General features: G+C 46.9%; 1 protein-coding gene across 3 annotated transcripts in view; it reads left to right on the top strand.

Annotated features, from left to right (window-relative positions):
* Positions 1-11,768: 11,768 nt before the first annotated feature.
* Positions 11,769-12,010, top strand: part of ZC3H14 (zinc finger CCCH-type containing 14) — a 40,526-nt gene continuing 40,284 nt past the window's right edge. For all 3 annotated transcript variants that reach the window (XM_040227511.1, XM_040227509.1, XM_040227508.1), the window contains exon 1: positions 11,769-11,935. In XM_040227511.1, the coding sequence (XP_040083445.1) occupies positions 11,891-11,935 (45 nt within the window). In that variant the 5' untranslated portion in view covers positions 11,769-11,890. The remainder of the gene's footprint in view (positions 11,936-12,010) is intronic.

Here is a 12,010-nt window from a genome sequence, read left to right as displayed (position 1 = left end):
CGCTTCCTGTCGCCGCCGCCCCGGCCCGCCGCGCATTCCCCCGCGCCGAGGGCGGAGGCCCGCAGCTGGGGCCGGCGGCGCCGCACGCAGAGGCCAGGCGCGGGCCGGGCAGCCGGAGGACGCGCGGCCGGAGCAGCGGGGCGGCCGGGCCCGGGTGTCCCTCCCCCGGGCCGGGCGGGCGGGCGGATCCGGAGAGGCGGCGGCGGCCCGTGACCTCAGAGGGCTGGAATGCGGGCGGGGGAGGCGCGGACAGCTGCGCCCGGCCGCCGGGGAGGGGGCGCGCCGCTGCTTGTTTGAATCATATGACCGCTTATTTTAAGAGTTTCCAAATAAAGCGAGGCCTTAACAAAAATGAGAGGAGGGGGTAACATTTCGGTGCCAGGTAAAGGGTGTTATTCCCGCGTTACTAGGTGATCCGTAAAAGGGTACTATTGCCGGAGTTGTTCGTCTACTCGTCTACATGTCTGAAAACAGTTCAAATAGTTTATTTCTTCTCAGTTGCTTTCTTCCAAGGGCATACTCCATAAAAAAAGGATTGATAACAGGGTGGGAAGGAATGGTATACAGGGTGGCAAAGTCCCCTTCCCCTAAAAAAGATTGTGTGTGAAAGTCGTTCAGTCGTTTCCAACTCCTTGCGAACATGTTCTGTAGCCCACCAGGCTCCTCTGTCCATGGGGTTCTCCAGACAAGAATAGCGGAGTGGATTGCCATGCCTTTCTCCAGGGGGTCTTCCCAACCCAGGGATTATGCCCCGGTTTCCCGCGCTGCAGGCAGATTCTTTACAGTCTGAGCCACCAGGGAAGCCGCCAAAAAGATTGATATGCCTCCAATAACCTTTAGGTCTTCAGCAGAGCTATATGTTCATGCAGTCCAAAGTGGCGCTTTAAGGATCGGGGAACTCCAGAGTCCAGTTGTCTGGGTTCGAATCTCAGCTGCCAAGCTAACTAGCTGGAGGACCTTTTGCAAATTTCTTAACCTTCCTGTGCCTGCTCATGTCCTGTGAAATAATGAAAATAATCACTATCCAGCAACTTGTGTAAAACATACATGAAGGGCTTCATTCTGACCCCTAAGAGCAACTTTTATTATTATATGGTACTATTACACCGCAACGTCATCATCATCATTATTGCAGGTCTACACTTAAGCCAAGGAATAAAACTGTGTGGTCCTAGTAACCTTAACAATAGGTGTTTCGCTCTTACTTGGCCAGTGGTTTGAGTGACTGGAGCAGAGAAACTTCTGTTGTTATGTAAACTTAATGTAAATTATTTTTAAAATAGCTTTGTTTCTGGAAAGCTTTGTCTTCCTTCCGGCCTGTGGACTTTTTTTCTAATTGCAGCAGCCATCTGCAAGGCAGGGGTGTGGGATCCTGCCGCCAGGGATCTAACCCTGATGCTCAGATTTCTTCGTAACCACTGGACCACCAGGGAAGCCCCTGGAAAGCTTTCTTATGTTAAATTTAGTTTACATCTTATTTCTTCAACAGTTAACAGACACTTATTGAGTACTTACTCATGGTCCCTGCTCTCAAAGGACTTCTGGTTTAGTGGGTGATAAACCTGCACACCACACACAGGACTAACAAGGCCTAAGAGGAAAGCTTCATCCTAGAAGTAGGAGTGCTTTGGGAGAACAAAGCCCAGGCAAGACTCAGGTTGAGTAATGGAGCTCAAAGCAAATAAGATTACACATGTTTCCAACTGGGAAAAAAATCGATTCTGTGCTATAACTGAATTTCAGCTGGACGCCATGAGGGGGTCAATGTGTGTGCAAGGAAAGAAAAGAGAAAATGAGTTGCTTTCTGGTCTCATAAACTAGAAAGACTGACATTATTGTGTGAGTGTTCTCTCTCGCCATCCCCAGCCTGTCCTCAAGACCTGCTTGCTACTTCCTCCCTTGAAATGTCTCAGGAATGCTTTCTTTCCTCTTTGTTCCTGAATGCCACCTCCCTGCCATCATTCTAGTCCAAACCTTCACCCCTCATCATTTTACATCTAGATTATTGCAACAAGGGTGGTCTCCATGCCTCTGGTTTCTGCTCTCTCTTCTTTTCATTGTTAATGCTAGCCTGACCTCTCCCTGGGGTTTATCACTCCCAGTGGACCATCACAGCTAAGCTGCTCTGCTTGACCTTGGGCCTTGATAAACCAGCCTCAGCTTCTTTGACCATCCACATTTCTCTCCTCTCCCCTAAGGCCCCCTGATGAGCCGTGTCTCCTGGCTCAGAGCACCTCCTGCCCGCCTTCCGCTTGTCTAAGCCTTCCGTTGCTCTCCATGCCTCAACCTCAATTCAAGGCTCGGCTTCCAAGACCACTTGCTCATCACTCCATTCCACAGTGATCCCCACACTCGGCAAGAACGTTAAAACTCGGCTCATGCGGGCTTCTTTCATGTCTCCCAGAATTCCTAGGACACTACTGGGCAGAGAGTAGGCACTAAATAAAAACTTGTTAATTGAATCGGGAAGAAAATAAAAGAATTTTAAAAATAGAAAATGATGGTAAAATGTAAGCGATGTTAGACACAGCTGAACTTCCTCCCTCACTGCACAAGTGCCGCTTGCTGACCAAGTGCTTAAGCTCTGTTTTCCCACAACCACATTAATTGACAGTAATGGCCCCATGACACGGCAAGCCACTGGAACAACGCCTTCAACATCAGGGGCATGAAATGATTACCTGGCTTATGTTTGCATGGAAGGAAGTGAAGTAATTTATATGGTTCAACCCCTCAAAAGTCTCCTTCCAACCCTGCCTGTTCTTCTCCTGGAGGTGACTGGTATTACCATAATCCTATATATCCCTCTAGAGATAGTCTGTGGATAAATAAGCAATTACATATCTGTATCTTCACCTCCTCTTGTTACCCAGAGTGGCATATTATACATTCTTCTTCCTGTAAAGGTAATTCTTATTAAAATAAAGTAAATTTTTTTAAATTCCTACAGTGAAAAGATTTTCAATAATATGGAAAGAAACTGTGGTTTTGGTGGTGCATTGACTGATACTTTTTTAGAAGTAAAGAAATTAATCTGCTTTGGGACTTTCCTGGCCTTCCAGTGGTTAGGATTCCATGCTTCCACTGCAGCGAGCACAGGTTCGATCTCTGCTCGGAGAACTAAAATCCCCCATGCCACAGAGCACAGCTAAGAAATAAATAAAAGTAAATTTTAAATAAATAGATGTTGGACAGCAAGGAGATCCAACCAGTCCATCCTAAAGGAAATCAGTCCTGAATATTCATTGGAAGGACTGATGCTGAAGCTGAAACTCCACTACTTTGGCCACCTGATAGGGAGAACTGACTCACTGGAAAAGACCGCGATGCTGGGAAAGATTGAGGGCAGGAGGAGAAGGGGACGACAGAAGATGGGATGGTTGGATGGCATCACCGACTCGATGGACATGAGTTTGGGTAAACTCCAGGAGCTGGTAATGGACAGGGAGGCCTGGCATGCTGCAGTCCCTGGGTCGCAAAGAGTCGGACGCAACTGAATGGAACTGAACTGAACTGATGGGTACCAAAATACAAAAATATTAAAAAATAGGGAATTAAATGTTTAATTATAATCTGCCTTGATAGCTTAGTGGGTACTGACTATCCCTCGCTATATGAATTACCATCCTCAGAAAACAATTTAAAAGGAAAAAAATTACCATCCTTTGCAAGAATCTAACTTGAAAGAATGCTCCATCCCATAGAGATGATGGTGCCTGGGAGGAGGAGTAGAAGTCAGAGCTACAAAGGTGAAATCTTCAGTCTCCAAATCTTGACTGTGTGCTCTCTGTACCACACTCAACACCACCCCAGGGGCAACACCTTTTCCACTGCAAAAGAATGAGAACTTAGGGACTTCTCTGGTTAAATAGCTAAGACTCTGTTCTCCCAATGTAGGGGGCCTGGGTTTGACCAAAGTTCCCCTGGTCAGGGAACTAGATCCCACATGCTGCAACTAAGACCCAGTGCAGCCAAATAAATAAATATTTTTTTAAATGAAAATCTAGGGGCTAGATACCCCTGGAATCAGAGAAATGATGATGTTGGCAATATATCTGTTCAACTGGACAAGACATTGAAGACAAATATGTCAATATCAATAGCAAAAACAAGTGTTGTGACTGAGTTCCCTACACGTAAGGACTTTTGATCCAAGGGTGGACATGCCACATAATATTTACTAATGAAAACACTTGTTCATTCAAACTGCTTTTCTTAGAACCCAAATGCTGCAAAGAGAAAGACAAGTAAAATGCATGGTTCTGTTCCCAAAGGCTCGTGGCATGAGGAACACTCAGTCCAGTCACTCAGTCGGGTCCGACTCTCTGCAACCCCATGGCCTGCAGCACGCCAGGCCTCTCTGTCCATCACCAACTCCTGGAGTTTACTCAGACTTGTATCCATTGAGTTGGTGATGCCATCCAACCATCTCATCCTCTGTCGTCCCCTTCTCCTGCCTTCCATCTTTCCCAGAATCAGGGTCTTTTCCAATGACTCAGTTCTTTGCATCAAGTGGCCAAAGTGAGGAACAGGGGAATAATTCTAGTAGGTAGATATTTAAAGTCAGGGGTCCCCAACCTCTGGAATCTAATGCCTGATGATCTGAGGTGCAGCTGACGGACTACTAACTGAAATAAAGTGCACAGTAAACGTGCTGTGCTTAAATCATTTCGTACCATCCCTGCCCCTTCCACCCCTCCACCGCCCCAGGCTGTGGGAAAATTGTCTTCCATGAAAGCGGTCCCTGGTGCCAAAAGGTTTGGGGACCACTGTTCTAAGTGGAGTGGGCATATCTGGCTTCGCTCTGATCAGCTTCTGGCTGAGTCTGGAAAGACAAATGTAAGTCCACGAGGCTTCCCTGGTGGTTCACATGATAAAGAATCCGCCTGCAGTGCAGGAGACTCAGGTTCCATCCCTGCGTTGGGGAGGATGCCCTGGAGAAGGGAATGGCCACCCACTCCAGTATTCTTGCCTGGAGAGTTCCATGGACAGAGGAGCCTGGCGGCTACAGTCCATGGGGTTGCAAAGAGTCGGTCACGACTGAGTGACTAATCTTTCAGGCATTCCAAGAAAAACAGAGAAAAGCATTTCAGGCTGAAGGACACCCCTCTTCTGACCTCCTCGACCCTCATGTGCAAAAAGGCAGACGGTACCCAGTTGGAATTCTGCCCTGATCAGAGGCCGGCGATACTAGGGGACCGGTGTGAAAGGACAAGGGACTCCATGCAGCTGAGGTTGGTACTCAGGCCTCTTTGACTTCAAAACCAATGCTCTTGTTAGTCATCTTCTCTCAGACAGCCCTCAACTGTGATTGATTGAAATCTAGTCCTCATCCAATCTCCTAGAGCAAATATGGGTTTTTCCTCTTGAACCAGAGACTCTTCCATGCTGGAAAACAATTCTCATTGTCCTGCTTAGTCTTTCTCAAGCTGAACACCTACTCCTAGCTCCTCTAACGGTTTTTCTCAAGCACTGTTACGATCGTCTTCCTCTGGATGCAGTGTGGTTTATGAAAATGTGTCTTAGGCACCGTAACAGCTTCAGACCACTGAACCCTATCGGTTCGGTGGGGTTGTCCCCTCTGTAATCCAGACAGACCCTTGAGGTCTAAATATGCAAGTTCTTAAGCAGCTTGCAAGTTTCTTTCTGCCATTTTAAATAGATTGTCTTGAAAGTTAACTCTTTCTTGAACACATTTTAATACAAGTTTTCCCTATCCTGAATACGTTCTAATGAAAACATTCTCTGTTTTTCAAAAAGAACACTTCAAAAATGATCTTTCAATATTATCTACATATCGACGAAGGATTTTATGCCCAGTAATGGCAAAACACGTTTTCATTCTTAGTACTGCAATGGCAGGTAAAGAGAGAGAAGCAACGTAGCCGTCTTTTGGATTGTGTGTGTCTCGGGTGCAGGGACTCGGGCTCGCTCATCTTTGTACTCTGCTGCTTAGCACAGCATCTGACTCAGGGGAGGCACTTAATTTTTAATCAACAACCATAGTACTGCCAATGAACCAGGCACAGTTCAAAATACTTCACGATTATTAACTTCATAGAAACTGGTATCACGCTTAGGTCACAGATGAGGAAACAAAGGCAGAGAGGGGATAAGCAACTTGCCTAAGGCCTCAGAGGGAGTAACAGATCTGGGATTCAAGCGCAGACAGTCTGGCTCCAGCATTCCTGTTCTTAGACACTCCGCTCTGTGCCTCTCATGCATTTTGAATGAGTGCATGATCGTTGGATTTACCCATGAAGAATGCTTTTGTAATTCAGGTCATTATTTTATCTACAAACACTTCATAAGTGCTTCCTATGTCCAGCATCCTGAAAGAAATTTGGGAGAAGTACAGATCTACCAGGAGTTTATAATTCTGTTAGAGAGGACACGTGCACTTATGTACACACATAAACCCACAAATGAACATCGCAGAAAAGATCTTGTGTCATATTAGCAGTTCCCACATATGTCACAGTGATTCAGAAGAAGAAAAGGATTCTGTGAGGTGAAGGACCATGTGGTCAACAGACCTTAGGTGGCCTCAAGATTCCTGCCCCTGCTGTTTACACTCTTGAGGGTAAGACAGCACCTGTGACTTGCCTGCAGCTAATCAATAGGAGTAGCCATCATGGTCAACAAAAGAGTCCGAAATGCAGTACTTGGAGGCAGTCTCAAAAACGACAGAATGATCTCTGTTCGTTTCCAAGGCAAACCATTCAATATCACAGTAATCTAGGTCTATGCCCTGACAGTAACGCTGAAGAAGCTGAAGCTGAACGGTTCTATGAAGACCTATAAGACCTTTTAGAACTAACACCCAAAAAGAGATGTCCTTTTCAATATAGGGGACTAGAAAGCAAAAGTAGGAAGTCAAGAAACAGCTGGGGTAACAGGCAAACTTGGCTTTGGAATACGGAATGAATCAGGGCAAAGGCTAGTAGACAGAGAGAGAGAATGGCTAGTAGAGAGAGAGAACACACTGGTCATAGCAAATACCCTCTTCCAACAGCACAAGAGAAGACTCTACACATGGACATCAGCAGATGGTCAACACCAAAATCAGATTGATTATATTCTTTCCAGCTAAAGATGGAGAAGCTCTATACAGTCAGCAAAAACAAGACCAGGAGCTGACTGTGGCTCAGATCATGAACTCCTTATTGACAAATTCAGACTTAAATTGAAGAAAATAGGGAAAACCACTAGACCATTCAGGTATGACCTAAATCAAATCCCTTATGATTATACAGTGGAACTGAGAAATAGATTTAAGGGCCTAGATCTGATAAATAGAGTGCCTGATGAACTATGGAATGAGGTTCGTGACATTGTACAGGAGACAGGGATCAAGACCATCCCCATGGAAAAGAAATGCAAAAAAGCAAAATGGCTGTCTGCGGAGGGCTTACAAATAGCTGTGAAAAGAAGAGAAGCGAAAAGCCAAGGAGAAAAGGAAAGATATAAGCATCTGAATGCAGAGTTCCAGAGAATAGCAAAGAGAGATAAGAAAGCCTTCCTCAGTGATCAATGTAAAGAAACAGAGGAAAACAACAGAATGGGAAACACTAGGTATCTCTTCAAGAAAATTAGAGATACCAAGGGAATATTTCATGCAAAGATGGGCTCGATAAAGGACAGAAATGGTATGGACCTACAGAAGCAGGAGATATTAAGAAGAGGTGGCAAGAATACACAGAAGAACTGTACAAAAAAGAGCTTCACAATGGTGTGATCACTCACCTAGAGCCAGACATCCTGGAATGTGAAGTCAAATGGGCCTTAGAAATCATCACTACAAACAAAGCTAGTGGAGGTGATGGAATTCCAATTGAGCTATTTCAAGTCCTGGAAGATGATGCTGTGAAAGTGCTGCACTCAATATGCCAGCAAATTTGGAAAACCCAGCAGTGGCCACAGGACTGGAAGAGGTCAGTTTTCATTCCAATCCCAAAGAAAGGCAATGCCAAAGAATGCTCAAACTACCGCACAATTGCACTCATCTCACACGCTAGTAAAGTAATGCTCAAAATTCTCCAAGTCAGGCTTCAGCAATACGTGAACTGTGAACTTCCAGATGTTCAAGCTGGTTTTAGAAAAGGCAGAGGGACCAGAGATCAAATTGCCAACATCCGCTGGATCATGGAAAAAGCAAGAGAGTTCAGAAAAACATCTATTTCTGCTTTATTGACTATGCCAAGTCTTTGACTGTGTGGATCACAATAAACTGTGGAAAATTCTGAAAGAGATGGGAATACCAGACCACCTGACCTGCCTCTTGAGAAATCTGTATGCAGGTCAGGAAGCAACAGTTAGAACTGGACATGGAACAACAGACTGCTTCCACATAGGAAAAGAAGTATGTCAAGGCTGTATATTGTCACCCTGCTTATTTAACTTCTATGTAGAGTACATCATGAGAAACGCTGGGCTGGGAGAAACACAAGCTGGAATCAAGATTGCTGGGAGAAATATCAATCACCTCAGATATGCAGACGACACCACCCTTATGGCAGAAAGTGAAGAGGAACTAAAAAGCCTCTTGATGAAAGTGAAAGAGGAGAGTGAAAAAGGAAAGAGGAGAGTGAAAAAGTTGGCTTAAAGCTCAACATTCAGAAAACGAAGATCATGGCATCTGGTCCCATCACTTCATGGCAAATAGATGGGGAAACAGTGGAAACAGTGGCAGACTTTATTTTTGGGGGCTCCAAAATGACTGCAGATGGTGATTGCAGCCATGAAATTAAAAGACTCTTACTCCTTGGAAGGAAAGTTATGAGCAATCTAGATAGCATATTCAAAAGCAGAGACATTACTTTGCCAACAAAGGTCCATCTAGTCAAGGCTATGGTTTTTCCAGTGGTTATGTATGGATGTGAGAGTTGGACTGTGAAGAAAGCTGAGTGCCGAAGAATTGATGCTTTTGAACTGTGGTGTTGGAGAAGACTCTTGAGAGTCCCTTGGACTGCAAGGAGATCCAACCAGTCCATTCTAAAGGAGATCAGCCCTGGGATTTCTTTGGAAGGAATGATGCTGAGGCTGAAACTCCAATACTTTGGAATAGACTCTGATGCTGGGAGGGATAGGGGGCAGGAGGAGAAGGGGACGACAGAGGATGAGATGGCTGGATGGCATCACTGACTTGATGGACATGAGTTTGGGTGAACTCCGGGAGTGGGTGATGGACAGGGAGGCCTGGTGTGCTGTGATTCAAGGGGTCGCAAAGAGTCGGACACGACCCAGCGACTGAACTGAACTGAACTGAATGAATAGGAACAGATGAAGGATTTTCTTTCTTTCTTTCTTTTTTGAAAGTGCTTGGTTTTCCTTTCAGCTTCTCTAGTTGCTCCATGGTAAGTGAGATCTTAGGTCCCCGACCAGAAATAGAATCTGCGTGCCCTGTTTTGAAGGGATTCTTAACCACTGTTCCACCAGGGAAGTCCTCTGGATGATGAATTTTGCAAACGGAATTTAGACTCTAAATCACAATTTGGGTGTCAGGCCCTTGGATATTGAATACTGTGTGTGTGCTCTGACTGACTGACTCTTTGCAATTCCATGGACTGTAGCCCAGCAGGCTCCTCTGTCCATGGGATTCTTCAGGCAGGAATCCTTGAGTGGGCTGCCATGACCTCCTCCAGGGGATCTTCCTGACACAGGGATTCGACTCATGTCTCTCGTTCTCTCCTCCACTGGTGGGCAAATTCTTTACCACTGAGCCACCTGCGAAACCCTGATTTAATAAAATAAAAGCCCTTAAAAGAGGGACCGAGCCTTCCCTGAGCTCGGAGTCTCTCTCTCCGAGCTTGATTTAGTGAGCAGCCATGTTGGAGAAGGCCATGGTGAGGAAGTGTGGGAACATCTGTGACCCGACAGCCGGGAAAGAGCTGAGACCCTCACTCATTAACCTTCAGGAATTCTGCTTACAGTTTAATCAAGCTTGAAAGGGGCTTCTTCCTCAGTCAAACCTCCAGATAAGAGCATATGGGCAGGAGGGAGACTGCTTTCTATGCTTAATCTGATTCTAAGGTTTTATGATCAAGGACAGGGAAAATTAAACTGCTATTAATAGAAACAGTCATGTCAGGAGCAGAAACCAATCTGAGTGGAGGAAGGGGAAGATGAGGAAGATTTCGGTTTTGATGTGCTGGCTTTGGAGCAAACACAAATGCCTGTATTTATCTGGAATTTGGGACTAGGGTTTAGCTGAGAACTCGAGGCTGATGGATATGAGAGTCGGACCATAGAGAAGGCTGAGTGCTGAAGAATTCATGTTTTCGAACTGTGTTGCTGGAGAAGACTCCCTTGAGACTCCGTTGGACTGCAAGGAGATCAAACCAGTCAATCTTAAAGGAACTTAATCCTGAATATTCATTGGAAGGACTGATGCTGAAGCTGAAGCTCCAATACTTTCGCCACAGGATGCAAAGAGCTGAGTCACTGGAAAAGAGTCTCTTGCTGGGAAAGATTGAGGGCAAGAAGAGAAGGAGGTAACAGATGAGATGATTGGATGAGATTACTGAGTCAATGGACATGAGTTTGAGTAAACTCCAGGAGCTAGTAAAGGACAGAGAAGCCTGGCATGCCGCAGTCCATGGGGTCTCAAGGAGTCAGTCACGACTGAGCAAGTGAACAACAAGTCTGATGGAATATTCAACTATGATCATTACAAAGCTGAGAGTAGAAGCCCTGAAAACTAAAGATTTCTCCAAAGAAAGGGATTTCAGAGCAGAGCAGCAAGATTAAGATTTAATTTGGGGAAAAGGCCACAGAGTGATATGGGAACAGAGAGGCAGAATCAGACACAGGAGAACCAGGGTTGTTGTGGCATGAAAGAAACGACTGTGATGAATTGGCTGTGAGGCACTGGGTATTCCATTTTTCCCTCCAAGTGTGATTATAATGCAACCGCTGGGAGGCAGCCTCTATATCACAGGTAGGGAAATTGACTCGAGACCGAGTATCCAGATCAGTATCACACTAAAACCCAAGTGAAGGCTGGATTCAAATTCAGATCTCACACCAAAACCAGGGATCCTTCCCTGGCACGCTTCAGTCGCTCAGTCGTGCCCGACTGTTTGCGACCCCATGAATTGCAGCACACCAGGCCTCCCTGTCCATCACCAACTCCCGGAGTGCACTCAGACTCACGTCCATCGAGTCAGTGATGCCATCCAGCCATCTCATCCTCTGTCGTCCCCTTCTCCTCCTGCCCCTCAATCTCTCCCAGCATCAGAGTCTTTTCCAATGAGTCAACTCTTTGCATGAGGTGGCCAAAGTATTGGAGTTTCAGCTTCAGCATCTATTCCTTCCAAAGAAATCCCAGGGCTGATTTCCTTTAGAATGGACTGGATGGATCTCCTTGCAGTCCAAGGAACTCTCAAGAGTCTTCTCCAACACCACAGTTCAAAAGCATCAATTCTTTGGCACTCAGCTTTCTTCACAGTCCAACTCTCACATCCATACATGACCACAAGAAAAACCATAGCCTTGACTAGACGACCAGACGGACCTTAGTCGGCAAAGTAATGTCTCTGCTCTTGAATATGCTAAACGTGCTTAAATTCCAACAGGGAGTGTGGGCGAGGAGAGGGAAGGTCGGAAAGTCACCCACGTGCCCGCAGAGGCGGGGGAAAGGGCGGGCCGCCGCTCTCCGCGCCGCCAGCAGAGGGCGCTAGGGCGCACGCCCCGCGGGCCCCCAGTGCGCAGGCGCAGGCGCAGGCGCAGGCGCAGGCGCGCGCGGCGGCGCTCGAGCCTGTGGGGGCGGGTCACGCAGGGCGCGCGGCCGGGAGCGGCGGTGGCGGTCTGGCTGCGGGCGAGGAAGCCGGCGCCGGGCCCCTGGTCCGCGGGACGCCGCGCAGTGCCCGCCGCTTCCCGCCGCGGAGCCATGGAGATCGGCACGGAGATCAGCCGTAAGATCCGGGTGAGGCCCGCGTCGGCGGGGCAGGGGCCGAGGCGGGAGGCCGGGCGGCGGCGGGCCGGCGCTTCGCGGTCGCCAGGAGTAACG

This window comes from Oryx dammah, unplaced genomic scaffold, assembly GCF_014754425.2.
Source record: "Oryx dammah isolate SB20612 unplaced genomic scaffold, SCBI_Odam_1.1 HiC_scaffold_26, whole genome shotgun sequence".
Classification (NCBI taxonomy): domain Eukaryota; kingdom Metazoa; phylum Chordata; class Mammalia; order Artiodactyla; family Bovidae; genus Oryx; species Oryx dammah.
This window is presented reverse-complemented; position numbering and strand designations above follow the sequence as displayed.